The sequence below is a fragment of the Mizuhopecten yessoensis genome, unplaced genomic scaffold (genome assembly GCF_002113885.1).
Source record: "Mizuhopecten yessoensis strain PY_sf001 unplaced genomic scaffold, ASM211388v2 scaffold2383, whole genome shotgun sequence".
Taxonomy (NCBI): domain Eukaryota; kingdom Metazoa; phylum Mollusca; class Bivalvia; order Pectinida; family Pectinidae; genus Mizuhopecten; species Mizuhopecten yessoensis.
In genome coordinates this window covers 217,330-237,436 of record NW_018404519.1, presented here as the reverse complement: position 1 = coordinate 237,436, position 20,107 = coordinate 217,330, and the positions used below count along the sequence as shown (strand labels likewise).

The 20,107-nt window shown below is 37.7% G+C and overlaps 1 protein-coding gene across 1 annotated transcript in view; it reads right to left on the bottom strand.

Moving 5' to 3' along the window:
• Window positions 1-6,296: 6,296 nt before the first annotated feature.
• The window catches only part of LOC110445825, a 47,581-nt gene continuing 33,770 nt past the window's right edge, over window positions 6,297-20,107 (bottom strand). Inside the window, exons 2-4 of the mRNA XM_021490623.1 lie at window positions 17,465-17,740; window positions 15,007-15,141; window positions 6,297-13,832 (exon numbers count right to left, since the gene is read on the bottom strand). Coding sequence (XP_021346298.1) covers window positions 11,212-13,832; window positions 15,007-15,141; window positions 17,465-17,740 — 3,032 coding nt within the window. The 3' untranslated portion in view covers window positions 6,297-11,211. The remainder of the gene's footprint in view (window positions 13,833-15,006; window positions 15,142-17,464; window positions 17,741-20,107) is intronic.

Below are 20,107 nucleotides of genomic sequence, written 5' to 3'. Positions count from 1 at the left end.
TTTAGAGAGGAGACACAGTGGTCAGATCAAGAGAGGAGATATTGCAGTCGGCCTCGTTTGAGATTATGCTACAGAATCTTAGCCCCGACTGAGATAACCTGATATCGCTCAGTTACTGGTAATAGGTTATATTAGTCACAGAATTAGATAGGAACACACAGATGTCTCAGATTTAGAGAGGTGGCATACAGAAATCAAACTGAGAGCAGAGCCCTACAGTACAGTCTTTGATGTAGAGAGGGGGCATAAAGAAATCAAACGGAGAGCAGAGCCCTACAGTACAGTCTTTGATGTAGAGAGGGGGCATACAGAAATCAAACTGAGAGCAGAGCCCTACAGTACAGTCTTTGATGTAGAGAGGGGGCAACTTCTAAATTAATGTAAAAGCAGGTCTTTGTTAGGTTTGTTGGGTCACGTCCCTAACCTCTCATAACACGTCCCTAACCTCTCATAACACGTCCCTAACCTCTCATAACTCGTTCCTAACATCTCATAACACGTCCCTAACCTCTCATAACACGTCCCTAACCTCTCATAACTCTTTAATCAGCTTTGTATTTGATCTTTTCATTAGGAAAACAAATTGATTTATTTGATCAACTCAGCAGACTGGTAGGTCCAGTAAAATAGAAGCACAGTATCAATGATAAGACAGTGTTGGGTCAAAAGGTTAATGTTGGTGTTCATGCAGAAATCATCTATTATCTTTTATACTAAAAGAATATTATCTCTAGGATATTGACGATGATTACACTTGAAGGTTGTTTGTTGGTTGGTTGGTTAGTTGTATAGAGTTTAACATGATATCAACAGCTAAGGTCATTTAAGGATGTGTTGTGTGTCAGTATTAAGGACACAGTAATATATTTACTGTTAAAACCAAAGTTATCATTATGTACAATTTACACTAGATATCAAAGTTGGTGACTTTTATCGCATGATAATTCATGGGTTATTGTTTAACAACACTTTTTGTTATATATATTCATTTGTTTTGCATGAATTTATTAAGTTTCGTAATTAGTATTCGAGAATATATACAGATAATATGGGCTTACAGAGGTTTTTATAATACTTGTTTGGACTTCATGACACGAGCAGAGGCAGCACAATCAAAAAATGAAACAGGAAGTTTCAAAATGATGGTGTACGAGGTTAACATCAAAGCACCATGTTTGTTGTTGTCTGAGGACACTCATGGTCAGTAGAAGTTATATTATATGCTTTTATTAGGTCACCTGAGACGACAAAGTCTCAAGTGACCTATTGCGATCGCCTTTTGTCCATCGTCGTCCGTCCGTAAACAATTTACATTTTCGACTTCTTCGCCAAAACCCCTGAACCAATTTCAATGAAATTTTACAGAAACCTTCCATGGCCAAAGGTGAACAAAAACAGTGGCTTATTTGGTCCCCAGCCCCCAGGGGCCTGAGGGGCGGGGCCAAAAAGGGGCAAATTGACTAAAATTTTTAAAATCTTCTTCTCAAGACCCAGATATGGTAGAATCAAATACTCTTCATAGTTGGAAGGGTCTTAAGGTGCTTTACCAAAATTGTGAATTTCTTGACCCTGGGGTCTCACGCTTCCCCCTTGGGAGGGGGTAAACTCTACTATAGTTTATATAGGGAAATCACATTTTGGCCCAACGTTTGTTTAATTTCCATTGGAAGTAATTCAATTTGGGTTAGCATTATTGGTATTGGATAGCAGTTTGATGGTATGCACATATCACCCCTGACTGACCCCCGGGGCTGATGGGTGGGGCCAAAAAGGGTTGAATTGACTAAAATTTCAAAATCTTCTTCTGAATACCCAGATAGGGTAGAATCAAATACTCTTCATAGATGGAAGGGTTTTAAGGTGCTCTACCAAAATTGTGAATTTTATGACCCTATGGTCTCACGTTTACCCCTGGGGAAGGGGAGGGAGGCAAATTTATTATGGCAAATGATACTTTGAATATTACATGTTGATAACTTGATTGGAATTATAACCCTGAGTTGACAGTTTGATACTTTGAACATTTTGAGCCAGCTCTGCCCCAAAGGGCACCCAAAGGAGTCAGTGTGCTAAAATTTCTTCATTTTCCTTGTTTAGAATCAGAGGTGCTAAATTCAAATACTTTTCAGTCTTAAATCTGTATGCTAGATATTGAATAAGGTTTTTTATTGTTTTTTGTCACTTTGAATAATACTTCTGTTCTTGTTTTAAAAACAAAAATCAATTGTCTGTATAAATATATCAGAACTCGGGTGACTGTTAAGGCCCATGGGCCTCTTGTTTTTACAGCTCATGCATTTATATTTACTGCCTAGGATTGCAATAACTGTTATTATCCTGAAGAATTCCTTAAATTTTCCTATGTACCTTGAAAGATAGGGGTAAATGGAAATATATCAGGTGGATTATTTTATTATGAAAAATAAATTGCATACAGAATAGAAATATAAATGTGCACATGTGGTTAATGTATGTAAATTATTATCACTAAAGTTAAAGGGAAAGGGCTTTGTATAAGTTGTACAACTGGTGCCCAATCCCATTGCTATAGGCAACGATTTATGTTAAAATCAATAAAGTTAAAAGGAAAGGGCTTTGTATAAGTTGTACAACTGGTGCCCAATCCCATTGCTATAGGCAATAAATTATGTTAAAATCAATAAAGTGCCATTTATTTTATACAATGTATTTTGTTTTGTCATTATTAGCTCACCTGGTCCGAAGGACCAAGGTGAGCTTATGCCATACCGTCCATTGTCCGTCGTATGTACGTCAACAATTGCTTTAAAAGACTTCTTCTTCTTAACCACTTATTGGAAATTAACTAGATTTGACTGGAAGCATCCCTAGGTGGTGGAGATTCAAAATTGTACAAATATTTGGACTGAACCCCCAGGGGGCTGAGGGGCGGGGGCAATTAGGCTATATTGTTTTAGGCGATTTCTTCGCTGGAACTAAGTGATGGATAACAACCATATTTGACTGGAAGCATCCCTAGGTGGTGGGGATTCAAAATTGTACAAATGGTACGGTTGACCCCCCAGAGGGCTGAGGGGCGGTGCCAAAAGGGGGCAATTTGGCTATATTGCTTGAAGCGACTTCTTCTCTGGAACTATGAGATGGATATCAACCATATTGGACTGGAAGCATCCGTAGGTGGTGGTGATTCAAAATTGTACAAATGGTGGGGCTGACCCCCCAGGGGGCTGAGGGGTGGGGGCAATTTGGCTATATTGCTACAAACAACTTCTTCTGTAGAACTATGCACTGGATATGAATCATATTTGATCAAAAGCATTCATGGGAGGCAGGGATTCAAAATTGTACAACTGGTGGGGCTGACCCCCCAGGGGACTGAGGGGGCGGGCCAAAAGGGGGCAATTAGGCTATATTGCTTTAAGCGACTTCTTCTCTGAAACTAAGTGATGGATATCAACCATATTTGACTTGCAGCATTCCCAGGTGGTGGGGATTCAATTTGTACAAATCGTGGGGCTGAGGGGTGGGGCCAAAAAGGGGCAGTTTGGCTAAATTGCTATAATGACTTCTTCTGTAGAACTATGCGCTGGATATCGATCATATTTGGTCAGAAGCATTCATGAGAGGCGGGGATTCAAAATTGTACAAATCGTGGGGCTGAGGGGTGGGGTCAAAAAGGGTAATTTGGCTATATTGCTATAAATGACTTCTTCTGTAGAACTATGCGCTGGATATCAATCATATTTGGTCAGAAGCATTCATGAGAGGCGGGGATTCAAAATTGTACAAATCGTGGGGCTGAGGGGTGGGGTCAAAAAGGGTAATTTGGCTATATTGCTATAAATGACTTCTTCTGTAGAACTATGCGCTGGATATCAATCATATTTGGTCAGAAGCATTCATGAGAGGCGGGGATTCAAAATTGTACAAATGGTTGGGCTGACCCCAAAGGGGCTGAGGGGTGGGGTCAAAAAGGGTAATTTGGCTATATTGCTATAAATGACTTCTGTAGAACTATGCACTAGATATCAATCATATTTGGTAGGAAGCATTCATTGGAGGCTGGGATTCAAATTGTCCAAGTAGTGGGGCAGATCCCCTTGGCTAAAGGGGAGGGCCAAAAATAGTTTATTGCATGGAAACGGTTGAGATCCCCACCCTATAACCATATATACAATTGCTGAAAATGAAGAGAAGAACACAAATATGCTTCCAGGATTGCTCAGGGGTCTGGCCCCACCCTTGGAGACATAGTCCCTGGGTCATGACTTTGAAACGGTTGAGATCCCCACCCCAAAACTGTATATATACAAATGCTGGGCATAAAGAGACGAATGCAGTCATGATATTATAATTGATCCTGGGGTCTGGCCACAACCCTAGGGACCTAGTTTTTTTTTTGAGTCACACCTTGGAAACAGTTGAGATCCCCACCCCATAACCATACATAAAATGTCTGGGCATGAAAAATCTAATACAGATAGGATACAAGGATTGTCCTTGGGGTCTGGCCCATTCCTTTGGATCTTATTTGGAGAATATTTTGCCATGATTGCTTTGATATCCAGGTGAGCGATACATGCCCTCTGGGCCTCTTGTTTATTATTACTTGTACAACTTGTTATGCAGGTTAAACTGAAAGATGCATGGCCGATATATAGTTTACCTATTATGAAAGAATAAAATGCAACGTATTTGCTGCTGTATCATTGATCAAAGTACAGCAGCCTCATTAAATATATTGGAATTTTACCTATGTGCTTGAACAAGGGACTTGGATAATAAGTATATGAATACTACACAAAGCAAGTTTCATCACAATTCAATAAACCCTTCAAAATTTATCATCTGGAACATCTGCCAATCAGATCACCAAAGTCTCATGAGATATACACAAGGCCAAGAATATAACCTCAGCTAGGGATTTAGGTAAAAAGTATACCAGAAAGTATACCAGGCAAGTTTAAAAAAAAAAAATCTTCTAAAGATATTGTCTGGAAACATGAAATCCAAGATGGTTGCTGACAGCCATACTAGGCTTAAGACAAACTTTAATCAAACCTGAGTGGGGAGTTCTATAAAGCTTTGTGAAAACAAAATCATTTCTTCAAGAATTATTGCACAGAAAATGGAAGTCATATTGAATTTCAAATCAAGATCAAAATCAAATGTGAGCAGCAGTTGATACTACAATACATGTGTAATTTGTTGTTGGAAGTTTGAAGAAAACATAAGTAATTATTCAAGAGTAATTGATCAAAAATCTTTGGACACTTCAGGTGCAAAAATCACAGATGGCCATATTGAATTTCAATTCTGGTTCAAAATCAGACTCGAGCAGAAAAAAGAACAAAAAATTTAAGGAAAGTTCATGAACATCAAAGCATTCTTTTACACTTAATTGTGTCGCCTGCAACACCAGGCGACATATGTGTTACTTTGTTGACATTGTTGTTGTCGGTTGCGTCGTCCAAACAAATTTTTGGGCGATAACTTGAGTTCCCTTGGGTTCACACTTCATACAGTGCTTCTTTACCAATAGTGCTTGCTTAGGATTGCTTTTCAGGTCTGAAGGTCAAAGGTCAAGGTCATCTTTACTATAAATAGAAAATCTGTTTCTGTGCGATAACTAAGTTCCTTAGAGTTTTGAACTCAATGTTCATACAGTGCTTCCTTACTAAAAGTGCTTGCTCGGGATTGTTTTCAGGTCCAAAGATCAAAGGTCATGGTCAATGTTAGTTACTATACTGGTAAAAAGAAATTCTGTTTCCGTGCAATAACTAGAGTTTCTTTGGGTTGATCAGACTCGAGACTTCATACAGTGCTTTCTTACCAAATGCTTGCTTGGGATTGCTTTTCAGATCCGAAGGTCAAACGTCAGGGTCAACGTTACTATAAATAGAAAATCTGTTTCCGTGCAATAACTAGAGTTTCCTTAGGCCGATTAACCTCAAAACTTCACACTGACTGTTAATATGCCATGGGATTGCTGGTGGTCAAGCAGCAACGCTTTGTCAACGTCTGCGTCCATATTGGTTGTGACAAGGTTTCCATACGATAACTCAACATCCCTTGGATTGATCGAAGTCATCGTTAATGTAAATTGATCCAGTCTTCATAATCTCATTACAGTTGCCTGCACAGTCGACACATCCACTCCTCTGGAATTCTTGTTGTAATTTAGGTGTCAAAACCCATGATGGACAGAACGTTCTGCATATACGTATGTTTCCCTAGAAACCAACCGCCACCTTAGTTTCTGACAATTTCTGTGACTTACACACCATCAGTGTAAAAGCCTGTTGTCTTGTGTAAAATTCTCCTGTTTTGTGTCATGGAAAGGAGAAAACAAACAAGTGTCTGGTTTGGATTGCTTTAATATACATGTTAAAAGGTTTGGCAGATATACAAACATCGAACTATAAATCACTACACCGATACATGTCTCCAGGACCATGTAAATTACCAGCTTCACAACATTGTAAAACTATAAATCACTACACCAATACATGTCTCCAGGACCATGTAAAAACTATAAATCACTACATTGATACATGTCTCCAGGACCATGTAAATTACCAGCTTCACAACATTGTAAAACTATAAATCACTACACCAATACATGTCTCCAGGACCATGTAAATTACAAGCTTTACAACATTGTAAGCAGTAGAAATTAATATTAGTAAATAATTTGACTTAGAAATGAAGGATTTCATGATAATACATGACAACATACTTTGTATGCAAACAATACAATCATAAAATACATATTGTTGTCCACCATGCATCATTTGGTGACAACTTCTCATTCATACAAAATTAATTAGGTGTCGAGTGTGTTTTTCCATCACCCTTCATGAGATCATATTTTTCGGCATTAACAAGTAAATGGAGAGTGTATTGACAAGAGAAATTATTTTAGAGAGCAGGTGTTGTACAGGTTTTGTGTTAATTACATTAATCAATCAGACTTGCATCATTACAGACTTTCAACTGTCACCAAAATACCAGAAACCATCACTTCTTGTACCGTTATCAACGCTTACTGTAAAACTGTTAATTATTACTGTAAATACTGTTAACAATGCCTGATGATACTGTTAACAAAGCCTGATAATACTGTTTTCCATTACCTTTTAATTGATTTTTGTATCCAATTGATTATAAACCCAGTACCAGTAAGTAATTGGACAGGAGTCTGTCAGCTGGAGGGGCAAACCGTATTCCTAGGTTCCTGTCTATGAGTTTAATTCTTCAGCAGCAAGTCACAGATATAAAGTATATAGATGTAATGTATGCGAATCTTTTTTTTTCTCAAAACATTATGACTTTGAAGCATATATATATATATCCTACCTTACATACCGGTATTAGGAAGTAATTTGTGCAGAAGTTATCTCCCTTAAATATATTAACAACTAAATCAATTATGGGCTCTTTGAAAGTGTCAATACTGTATATACTATTGTAAAATGCACAATAAGGTTCATAAAATATATATTACAAGTTATCTTGTAAGGAACCCCTTTTAAAAGGGTACATCTGTGACAATTAAGTTGGTGTTTTAAAATCATTTGAACTAAAAATTATTCAGCGAAACCTGACTTTACTGACACCCAACATGCTGGTTATGTCTGCTACATGCTTACTTAGGAAAGATCTGAAGAGATCCTTGGACATTTACTGTGTTTTACTGAAACACTGTTTGACCATCATTAATCTGGACTGAACTGACAGTTTTTTCTGACAACATGATTCCGTCCTTCACGTTGCTGGTAAAGTGACATTAAGTCTCATTGTAAGAAGTAGTAAAATATGAAGTTTAAGACACCAGTATTCAGGGAAATCTGTGTAGATTTTGCACACTTAAAAGGTAAGACGATTCCCCAAGTTTAAGATAGATGGTAGAAATTTTGTCCAACATATCAGAATCAACCATCTGATGAAAATGTCATGTAGTGACATGTGTTACAAATATTTTCTTCCACACATAAAACAAATACTTTACTAGAAATGAGGTTTACATACTTCATATACATATGTATAATGTCACTAAATATTACATACTGTTAACATTGTACCTTCTCATCTCGAACACAAAACAACCAAAAGATTCAAATATTTCTGTTACTAGGAATAGTATGGGTAGTCTAAAATTCCCCCGCATAAAACGCATTATCATGAAATCACAACAGTAACTGTTAAATAATACTCAACCGATTTTCCATCCTCAAAAACATTGTAACTCAATGTAAATCAGAAAGTAAAATTGAAAACAAACACATAAATATATCCTTCTGTACCTTAACACAATAAGATCTGTTATTATGTAAAGTGTATAACGTTAATATTAATATTTTTATACACTTCACAATAAGTTAGTTAAATATGAAAAGTTTATATTATTAATACATACAGATTCATCCAAAACTGTTAATTTCTCCATAGATCACACACAATTTTTCTCACTTCCAGGGACATTAGTAAGTTAGTAATGACCAATATAATTGGGCTTACTTGAAGGAGCACATGTTTCAACACTAGAGCAGAACCTCGATTAAGAGAAACAACAGAACTTTCTATTTTGCTTCTTGGGCCGTTGTCTGAAAAATCTGCTACATTTGAACTGTTATTTAAGTATATGTTGTGAAGCATGTAAGTTTTACTACATTGTGTCACTGAACTTTTTGATTTTCTTGTCACTATAAGATTTTTTCATATCCTCATGTTTTTAAACTTCTATTTATCTACAGAAACCTGCAGTTCCTAAAGCTGACAGTGCAAGTTATAAAGCTTTCAATTGAGATTTAAACATTTTTTTCTCTCTCTGGTTTTGAGTTTGGGTATAGTATACTAGTAGTAGTAGTGTCACAATGCACTTTTTATACCTAGCGAGACCCATACTCGTTACTTAGCAAGTACATTCTAAAATGTCTGCGCTTCCTTAGTCAGCCAGGAGAGATTGTCACTGGGGAAGTTCTCAAAACCAGAATAAAAAAAATATTTTATTTTTTTAAATCTCAATTGAAAGCTTTTTAACTTGCACTGTCAGCTTAAATCTAGCAATGAAAGTTCATCCAGACATTGAGCAAAACAGTATGAATACTTAAGTCAATAAAACATTGTACTGCAAAAAAAATGATTTTTGATTATCAATTTTCCTTGACTTATAGAAAATGAGAGTACATTTTCCTGTAAACACTTGAATTGTGAATTGATAAAGAAAAGAATGGCAAGATAGTAAATCTTAATAGTTACCTCCCTTACAACAGCTGTAAGCAGACTCGTTTAGGAGATCCGATATATTATTTGCAAAGTCGTTCATTCATTTCATTTACAGTAAAAATACTTAATTTTAGTGATAGTTTTAGTTTAGCACTTCTTACACTTAAAATATTGCACTCAATTAGGATTGTATCAATTTTAGTTCCTGTATATGGCTGTCTATTGCATATTTTGCCAATTCATTAATGCACTAACCAAAACTGTCAAAATTTGATAATGCTCTAAAAATTTAGTGCATAAAAAAATAGGTATATTACAGAAGAAGTGTTAAAAGTTTATTGGCCACTCATATGGTTTGTATTGTGCCACAGACTTCCCACTCATATAGTTTGTATTGTGCCACAAACTTCCCACTCATATGGTTTGTATTGTGCCACAGACTTCCCACTCATATGGTTTGTATTGTGCCACAGACTTCCCACTCATATGGTTTGTATTGTGCCACAGACTTCCCACTCATATGGTTTGTATTGTGCCACAGACTTCCCACTCATATGGTTTGTATTGTGCCACAGACTTCCCACTCATATGGTTTGTATTGTGCCACAGACTTCCCACTCATATGGTTTGTATTGTGCCACAGACTTGCCACTCATATGGTTTGTATTGTGCCACAGACTTGCCACTCATATGGTTTGTATTGTGCAACGGACTTGCCACTCATATGGTTTGTATTGTGCCACGGACTTCCCACTCATATGGTTTGTATTGTGCCACAGACTTCCCACTCATATGGTTTGTATTGTGCCACAGACTTCCCACTCATATGGTTTGTATTGTGCCACAGACTTCCCACTCATATGGTTTGTATTGTGCCACAGACTTCCCACTCATATGGTTTGTATTGTGCCACAGACTTCCCACTCATATGGTTTGTATTGTGCCACAGACTTCCCACTCATATGGTTTGTATTGTGCCACAGACTTGTTATGTATTTTACATCGGATTTAAATGAAACAACTAAAACAGATATTTCCACTCCAGTGTTAAGGATTTCAAGTTCTGCATGTAAAGTTCATCTCCCGTTTCAACCTTTTTATGAAAAGAATTATTATTTTTTTCATCTGATGTTAAGCAGTATGTTGTGCAGTGAACACTGATGTTACCTGGCCAGTGAACACTGATGTTACCTGGCCAGTGAAAAAGACATTTTGAGAGATATGTCTCGAAATATTAACTTTCCAGCAAGTTATGATCAGCACATGTTTTCCCATATCACCATCCTCCCCTTAATCTATATTATTTGTATGTTAAGGTATTAAAAGAAATATTCTGCGTTTAAACCAATCAGATCCAATATAAATGTTTGAACACTTTCAATTTGTGTGTAATAAGGCATAAATGCATTAATAGAATTTCTTAAGAGATTCAAAATGAGATTAAACTAGACAAATGCTCACATAAAAATGTGAGAACTTGACAAAGACAAAAAAAACAAAAACAAATTCCTTTACAGCTCCAGTGAATAACTTTAAAAGTTCTTGATGTTATCCAATGGATCACAAGCTCACGATTTCTTAAAGTATATCAGACATTATTGTACATTTCTGATTCAATGACAAACAAAGACTGGTTGGGTATATACAGCTCATCAATTAGTACGGGGAGATGCCAACAAATTTCAGAATGACATTCTAAACATAATAACAATCATGATTGGGAAAATTTTCCTTATCGAGTGGAAAAGACTTTCTTAATGTGGCATCTGATTGTCCAGAAAATAATTTTCCCAGATGCCAATAGTTAGAAATTAGTTGGTTTTTAATGATACTTCTGATCATACTAATGTCAGATTTTAGCTGATAATTCTTTTAAACAAAACAGTCCTGAACAATGAGTCTTTACTGAACCAGTACACACTGCTGAGAAAAAAATCATATCTATACATCTCCTAGTCGTGTCTCTTCCTGGATGATGTACAACAGTCGGTTTATACATCACTACTACATACTATAATTATTGTTATCCATATTGGACCTAGACTCCAACAACACTCCGTCTTTATTATCAACAATGCAGCTATCTTTGAATTTCGTGCTTTTGTCAGAGAGTTCATGCATGGGAGATAACTCTATGTCTAAATCACTGTTTAGGATTTTGTTTTGAGAGTAGCCACTGATTTTGATATCCTGTGATCTTTGATCAGCAGCATTTCCATGGCGACCTCTCTTGCTTGATTTCACTTTCTTTTTTACAAATGCCACATTTGTCGGACAAAACAGACTAGAGCTTCCATCAGTTGGGGAGTTTGGTTGTTTGTTGCTTACACTTCCTGATTTGTTGGCAGCACTCAACTTTGATTTTGATTTTGAGTGACGCACATCGCCCATAATACTAGTAACAGCATACAACCCGGAAACTTCACCCCAATTATTGGCACCTGGAGAATAAGTCACATAATCAGGTTCCCCATGGAAAGAATGATGACTGTGCCCTGCAGGGGGCATCATATCACAGTGTACAAATTGGGGATCCCCCTTTTTCGTTCTATATTGCTTCCTCAGAGCAGAAAGTTGCTCTGTATGTTTGACCTCAGATCTTGATCTTGGCAAAGGTCGTACACTGGTAGCAGACTCGGAAGGTGAATCAGAGGTGAGCGAGTGTCGTTTTTTACCACTAGATGTGCTACCTGATGAGGACCTATGTGTTCTGTGTTTATTTTTGTGTCGTAATTTCACGTGTGGTAGTCGATTTTCCCTACTAGATTTCTGTTTTTCGTCTTTTCTTCGATTAACAACATCCAAACCTCTGTCATTGTTATCACAACCTGATTCATTTCCTGCACACGTATCAACCGTAGTTTTGCTATTTTCCGGATCATTGCCATTCTGATTATCAATGTTACCATTTGCAGCGTTTTCACTAGCCTTTGGTAACCTATTTGTTGAAATACAATTGTCTCCCCCTGAAAACACAGAAAGTGTCGGGCGTCCTACAAAAGCATTTTCTGGATACTGTGCATCACTCCTAAGTGCTTGACCAGTGATTTGGGAAAGTTTTTTCTCTCCAGTTTCTGAACACACAGAAAACATTGACACATCAGACACAATGGAGCTTGAACGAGGCATGCCTGCACCCTGAATGGACAGGGGCTGCACAGGTGACGGAGGTGAGTTAGCAATATTGACAGGACCACACTCTGGGCTCCGTAATAAGTTTGATAATCTTAGTTCCCTAAGTGCTTGTAAGTCCTGTAAATTCTGCTGTTGTTGCGTAGGTTGCTGTTGGGAAATGCTGTCATTTCCTGACAATCCAGATTCAGAAATTGTTGAGATGTCTGGTACATTAAATGCATGGCCAGGATGTCGAAGATGCTCCAGACTTTGTGGCCTTCGAGGTGAACGAAATGTCATCAGTTCATTTCTGTCTACAATATCACACTGATCCCTACTGTACCGATTAGAAGGCATTGTCATTTCACTACTGCGTAACAAAGGACATGGATCTACATGTGCTCCAGTCTGAGCACTGTCCTGTGAACTACTACGTACATGGCCTGCGCTAAGACTGGCACTCATATGCGTGTCAGTGCATATGTTGGAAGGGAGAGAACCATATCTTTGGTGATGAGAGGGAGGCTTGTTTCGTTTAGAAGAAGCTGTGCCTCTGTTGTCTGACTGATCCTGGAAGGAGGGTGGAACGTAGCCTTCCAATGTATCTGTAATATCAGCAACAACTCGTTGTTCTGATGGCTGACTGAACAAGTCACCATCAGCCGTCCTGTTAGTGTTGGTACCTAAATTGTTATTATTGTAGGATTCCAAAGACATTTCCTCTAATCTACACATATCTTCTGGTTCAGGTAACCCTCGTTCCTGTTGTAATGCACCTCTGTGTGAACATTGTTTGACATTACTTGACCCCGAATGTGACTTTCTGATGGGGCGATCCTGGCCTCCATGCCTAGACCTTGTGACAACTGTGTTGGAACATGATTGAGGAAGACTGTATCCAGTTTTGTGCCACGGTACAGTATCATACCCACAGGGCAAGGAGGGTGGGGCAGCAAAGCTGTTACTATGACCTACCCTGCAGGTTCCACTCAGCACGCCAGAGTGACGTTTACTCCGGTCAGAGTTACCTGCCCCTGAAGTGTTCCTGTTACCATTACATAGGCCCCCTGTATTGGCAGTGGAGTTTGATTTGCGGATGTAATGAGCCCTGTGATTGGGTACAGATAAATCCACAGACTCCTCCGAGCTGCTGAGAGACATCAGTTGCTGACGAAAGCGTATACTCTGTAACAACTCTGTGTTGAGGGCATCCTGTATCCTGTCAGACGACTGGCGTACATGGTTTACATGACTGACATTAGGGGGCGTTTCCTGCTCTACACGACCATGTTGTCGTGTATTTTGGATAATGTCAGTCATGTTGATGTTATTATTGTTGCTGGGTACTTCCTCATAAGGTGGGGGTGCCTCCCTCGGGGGCATTCGATGATCGGGCTTCGGAGGGGTGTAGGGAGGTGGCGGATCCTCGTATGGGGGACACTGAAGCCAGTACTCTGGGATTACTCTCTCGTCAAAATCATCCATTTGCTCTAGGTGGCTGTCTTGGTAACCTAATGAAAGTAGGAAGAAAAATAAACATATAATATAGCTGAGCCACATTAATCTAGGAACTACAAACATGAATGTCCTAATATTTGGAACAGAACTGCTATTCAAGTTAATCAAGTAATCCCACCATTTCACAATCCAGTCGTTTCTAGCTTTGAATGTGGGTGGCTGGATTAATAAAGCCTTAATTTACATGTATGTAGTTTCTGCAAATATGATATATTTTAAAACTGTTGTGAAATATATTATTTTATGCAGTAATAATTACTTACAGTTATAATTTCAAGGATTGTAAAAAAAACCTGTATTATATACTCTGACTGACTAAGATAGTCCCATGAATGTCTATACTGAGTTAATATACAAGTTCCATAAGTCTCATCATTGCTGTCATTATTGAGTTCATTAACAAGGTTCATAAGTATCATGGTTGTGTCACTATGGGAGTTCATTAACAAGGTTCATAAGTCTCATGGTTGTGTCACTATGGGAGTTCATTAACAAGGTTCATAAGTCTCATGGTTGTGTCACTATGGGAGTTCATTAACAAGGTTCATAAGTCTCATGGTTGTGTCACTATGGGAGTTCATTAACAAGGTTCATAAGTCTCATGGTTGTGTCACTATGGGAGTTCATTAACAAGGTTCATAAGTCTCATGGTTGTGTCACTATGGGAGTTCATTAACAAGGTTCATAAGTCTCATGGTTGTGTCACTATGGGAGTTCATTAACAAGGTTCATAAGTCTCATGGTTGTGTCACTATGGGAGTTCATTAACAAGGTTCATAAGTCTCATGGTTGTGTCACTATGGGAGTTCATTAACAAGGTTCATAAGTCTCATGGTTGTGTCACTATGGGAGTTCATTAACAAGGTTCATAAGTCTCATGGTTGTGTCACTATGGGAGTTCATTAACAAGGTTCATAAGTCTCATGGTTGTGTCACTATGGGAGTTCATTAACAAGGTTCATAAGTCTCATGGTTGTGTCACTATGGGAGTTCATTAACAAGGTTCATAAGTCTCATGGTTGTGTTACTATGGGAGTTCATTAACAAGGTTCATAAGTCTCATGGTTGTGTCACTATAGGAGTTCATTTACAAGGTTCATAAGTACCATGATTGTCTATCACTGGTTAATTTCACTAACAGGTTCCTCTGTACTTATATATACATACGTCTCATAGCCATCATGAGGCGACGCTGGCGTAGACGGTGAACCATGAAGAGCAGGAGAGCCAACACAAGGAAGGATGTGACAGTACTGGCCACCAGACGAAGCCCCAGTGTGGTGATGCTGTCTGACGATGCCTCTGTAATACATTACATAGAACACAGTTAAAGTACAAACAATATGGAACATATCTACCATTTACTTGTGCTTAAAGTACCATGATTGTCTTGATACATCATCTTACAATACAAGTATATGAATACATCAATCTCTCTATTTCAATTTCGAAAAATAATGATATTGTAGCCCGCGTGCGTTTTGTCGATTTGGTCAACAAGGTAGAAATCTAACGAGTCTTATTGCAAAAAAACATTAGGGAGACATAGCAAAACTTCAAATTATATTAAATTAACCATACACAACTAAACAGGACAAAACACTTCACCCTAAAAACATTTTTAAGGCGAAACAACTTAGTGCGGAACGACCCAGGGTGAACGGGATTTACGAGGAAACGACCTGACACCCATCTTTCCACTCAGAACGTTCTGCATGGAGTGTCTAGCTTCACGTTGTTAAAAAGAGCACAATCTCTATTTCACAAATTCCTTCCCCTCTAACACATGTCCACCGCTGTAATAATAATTACAAACACATCAAGTCCCTTGACAGACGAGATTTTCTTAAAATGACCGCGCAAATAAAGAACAATCGCCATTTGGTTTACAATCGGGGTTTCCCCCAAAGGGCGATAACTCATACTGAAAATGACGTCATGATTAGGGGGAATTCCCACATTACGAAGTTTCCCGATGTTGGCCAATGTTTGCAGACTTCATTATACATGGAATACCTTAAGGTTAGACTCACGGTCCCTATACATTGAAGGTTCACTCATGGCCTTGATGTTAAAGTTTAACTCAAGGTTCATTATTTGTAATAAACAGATATTTGTAACCTCAATCTGGAGTGGAAGCTCCCGGGTAAGAACCTTTTTGCCCCCCTCTTGATCATGATTATGCAGCAATTGAGTAATGACTTATAGAAACACTCACGCTACTGACCTTGTCATACATTTTTGTATACCTGGTAACAAGTTTATCATTTTACCAAAGACAGGTTCTATCAAGGTTAAAAATCCCATTTAAATAAATAGTTGATATTCAGGTTTGTTAATCTTTTTGTATGTATGTTCTAACCTTATCATACTACCAGGTATATGGCCAGGGTAGTGGAGATGGTTCATGGTGACCCTGAACACTAGATACTTTGTGTCAGGCAGGTGTTTCAAGCTGTTTAAAATTCTTATTACATTTCTTTATTTCCAAATCACTTGAAACGAAAACAAATTTAAATGGAAAATAATGAAAGTGTGAAGCTCCCTGGAGAGTTCACTATTACTGTTATGCTGTTTGTGCCTACCTCTATGTGTATCACTATTGGATGTGCTCACCTACCTTTTGATGAAAAGGTCATACAATACTGCTGCAGTAACAAGTAATTGAATACAACCTCGACACAAGAAGACCCCACACAGTGTACCCGTCCTCAACCCCTAGGTACACAACTGTTTATTACATTTTACCAGTGAAATATGGAGGGAGGAGGAATGCTTATTGTGAAGATAAGAAAAATGTCAGATTTTTCCAGTAGATACTGATGGTAAAAAGTTGATGTGACATAATAAAAATGTGAGAGGTTACTGGGACATCCAATTAAAGGTCCCTAAACTATCATTTTTGAGTGTCCTGCAATTTCAGGAAATGTAATAAACAGAAAATTCAATGATTTTTCATTGAATATAACATTGATACATTATATTTGATGCCAAATTTGTTTGTTTCGGGTCTACCTCTTGTAACTTACTCTTAGAATGTCTGATATTATGATCGGTAAGCCAATGTTCAATAGGTCAAGAAACCAGGTATCATGGTATAAATGTTACCTACAGGTTTGGTGCTGTTGTTGATGAGTTATCTCCCCTTTGGAAAACTTTAGATGTCAGTTACTGTACTTTCCATCCATCCCGTTATCTACAGGTTTGGTGCTGTTGATGGAGTTATCTCCCCTTCTGACATTTCATATATGTCAGTAACTCGTGTACTTACCATCCATCCCGTTATCTATAGGTTTTGTGCTGTTGATGGAGTTATCTCCCCTTCTGACATTTTATAGATGTCAGTAACTCGTGTATTTACCATCCACTCCGTTATCTATAGGTTTGGTGCTGTTGATGGAGTTATCTCCCCTTCCGACATTTTATAGATGTCAGTAACTGTACTTTCCATCCATCCCGTTATCTACAGGTTTGGTGCTGTTAATGGAGTTATCTCCCCTTCTGACATTTTATAGATGTCAGTAACTCGTGTACTTACCATCCACTCCGTTATCTATAGGTTTGGTGCTGTTAATGGAGTTATCTCCCCTTCTGACATTTTAAAGATGTCAGTAACTGTACTTACCATCCACCCCATTATCTACAGGTTTGGTGCTGTTGATGGAATTATCTCCCCCTCCTGTCAAATCTTTTTCTGGACATTCAAATTTGCAGCACTGGTCGATGAGTGGTATCCAGTTACAGGGCGTCGTTGGCGGGGCACACTTAACAGATTGACACATGATGGGGAATCCGTTGTCACACTGACATGTCTGACACATGTCCTTGGTCGGCTGGAATGTCTTCCCATCCTGGATGATGTTGCCTTTGTAGTCAGAGCAGTTCAGGTTAGCATTGGCACCTGTAGAGAAAATGTCAAATGTTACTGATATATATCGGTGTCATAACAATAACAGTATTGAGAAATATCAGAAGTTAATAGTGATTGTACATGGATCTTAATTTCTACAAATTGAACAACCAAACTTTACAAACTTTTTTCAAGTTACTTTAGCCAAAAGGCTGTGGGATTTCATCAGCCTTGACATATTGGAGCTCAAATGTTATTACCTGAAAGGAGATATTTTACGAATTTATTAGCAGTGTACTGCAAAAGTATTATAAGTGTAAATAAAACATGAACACAGAGAGGCTGCTACAATCAGAGACAAAATCACTTCAATATTCCCTATAGTTACCATGACATGCTGACTTTTTACTGTGTGTGAGGGGTCTAACAAAGGCTGAGACAAAGTCACCAGGGATCAATTACCCCTATCTCCACCTCACAATATCCTAAACACTGAGCTCTCTAGAGCACTTAGTTATAAATTAAACCAGTTATAGGATGGATTCAATTTTTCAATTGAGATTTTCACCTTCAATTTTGTATCACATTACAAAATCTAATTCCAATACCATATCTGTCCACCAGTTAACTGACATATGATATATTGATTTCGTTTCTTTCCATTATCTTAAATTATCAAGTTCATTTAATCTACGGTGTATCAGTATGACTCTTACCCACTATATCTGATGGGTACAAAATAAAGGTATAAGGATATGCCTATATAACTAGTCTTTCCTTTCAATTAAAACAAAATCATACACTATCTGTACAACTAATACACTATATATCTTTACAACTAATACACTATCTGTACAACTAATACACCATCTGTACAACTAATACACTATCTTTACAACTAGTACACTATCTATATAACTAATACACTATCTGTACAACTAATACACTATCTGTACAACTAATACACCATCTGTACAACTAATATATCATCTGTACAACTAATACACCATCTGTACAACTGATACATGTATTAATATACTATCAATTAATCAAATATTTACCCATTCTAATCAACAGAATGATTTAGTAATGGGTACCAGTATCAAAAGTGCAGTTTTCCTCAGCCAGTTTGAGATTTATATAACACAATTTGATTACCAATACATGTCTACAGTATACTATACATTGTATATACATGCCATTAACTTTATCATTTTTACTTTAAATGAGATGTGGTCACAGAGTGACATTTATACCGCTGATGATAATCACTGCTACACAAACATATTATTTATCATCATTATATTTTGCTATCGCAGCATACGGGTAAATGGATCAAAATTATTTTCTGCTGCATGGACGCCAGATTACAAAAAATTGTTTACAAGGCAAATTTCCAACGAGGTGGACTGCTGTCTGCCAATAATGGAGAAAATATTCCAACAACAAGACAGATATCAAACTAATGAGACATGGACCACATGGCCATATATAGTGGTAAAACAGCGAGACTGACTGTCTGTATAGCTACTGAGGATGGTCAGTTGTAAGAGTACAGGTGACCCAGATACATATATATATACAGGCATGCTATGTAATGTCCACGATTCAAAGAAATAATTTAGTTCCATCCTGCGAATGAGGTACACTTTTAGTTCACACGGCATGACCTGGAGGGACAGATGGTTGGAGCATTAATATATATCTATTCCTCGTGTTTTAATGGAGGGACAGACAGGTGGGCAACATTAACATATATCTATTCCTCATGTTTTAATGGAGGGACAGACAGGTGGGCAGCATTAATATATCTATTCTTCATGTTTTAATGGAGGGACAGATGGTTGGAGCATTAATATATATCTATTCCTCATGTTTTAATGGAGGGACAGACAGGTTGGCAGCATTATTATATATCTTTCCTCATGTTTTAATGGATGGACAGACAGGTGGGCAGCATTAATATATCTATTCCTCATGTTTTCATGGAGGAACAGATGGTTGGAGCATTAATATATATCTATTCCTCATGTTTTAATGAAAGGACAGACAGGTGGGTAGCATTAATATATATCTATTCCTCATGTTTTAATGGAGGGACAGACAGGTGGGCAGCATTAACATAAATCTATTCCTCATGTTTTAATGGAGGGACAGACAGGTAGTCAGAATTAATATATCTATTCCTCATGTTTTAATGGATGGACAGACAGGTGGGCAGCCTTAATATATCTATTCCTCATGTTTTAATGGAGGGACAGATGGTTGGAGCATTAATATATATCTATTCCTCGTGTTTTAATGGAGGGACAGATGGTTGGAGCATTAATATATATCTGTTCTTCGTGTTTTAATGGAGTGACAGATGGTTGGAGTATTAATATATATCTGTTCTTCGTGTTTTAATGGAGGGACAGA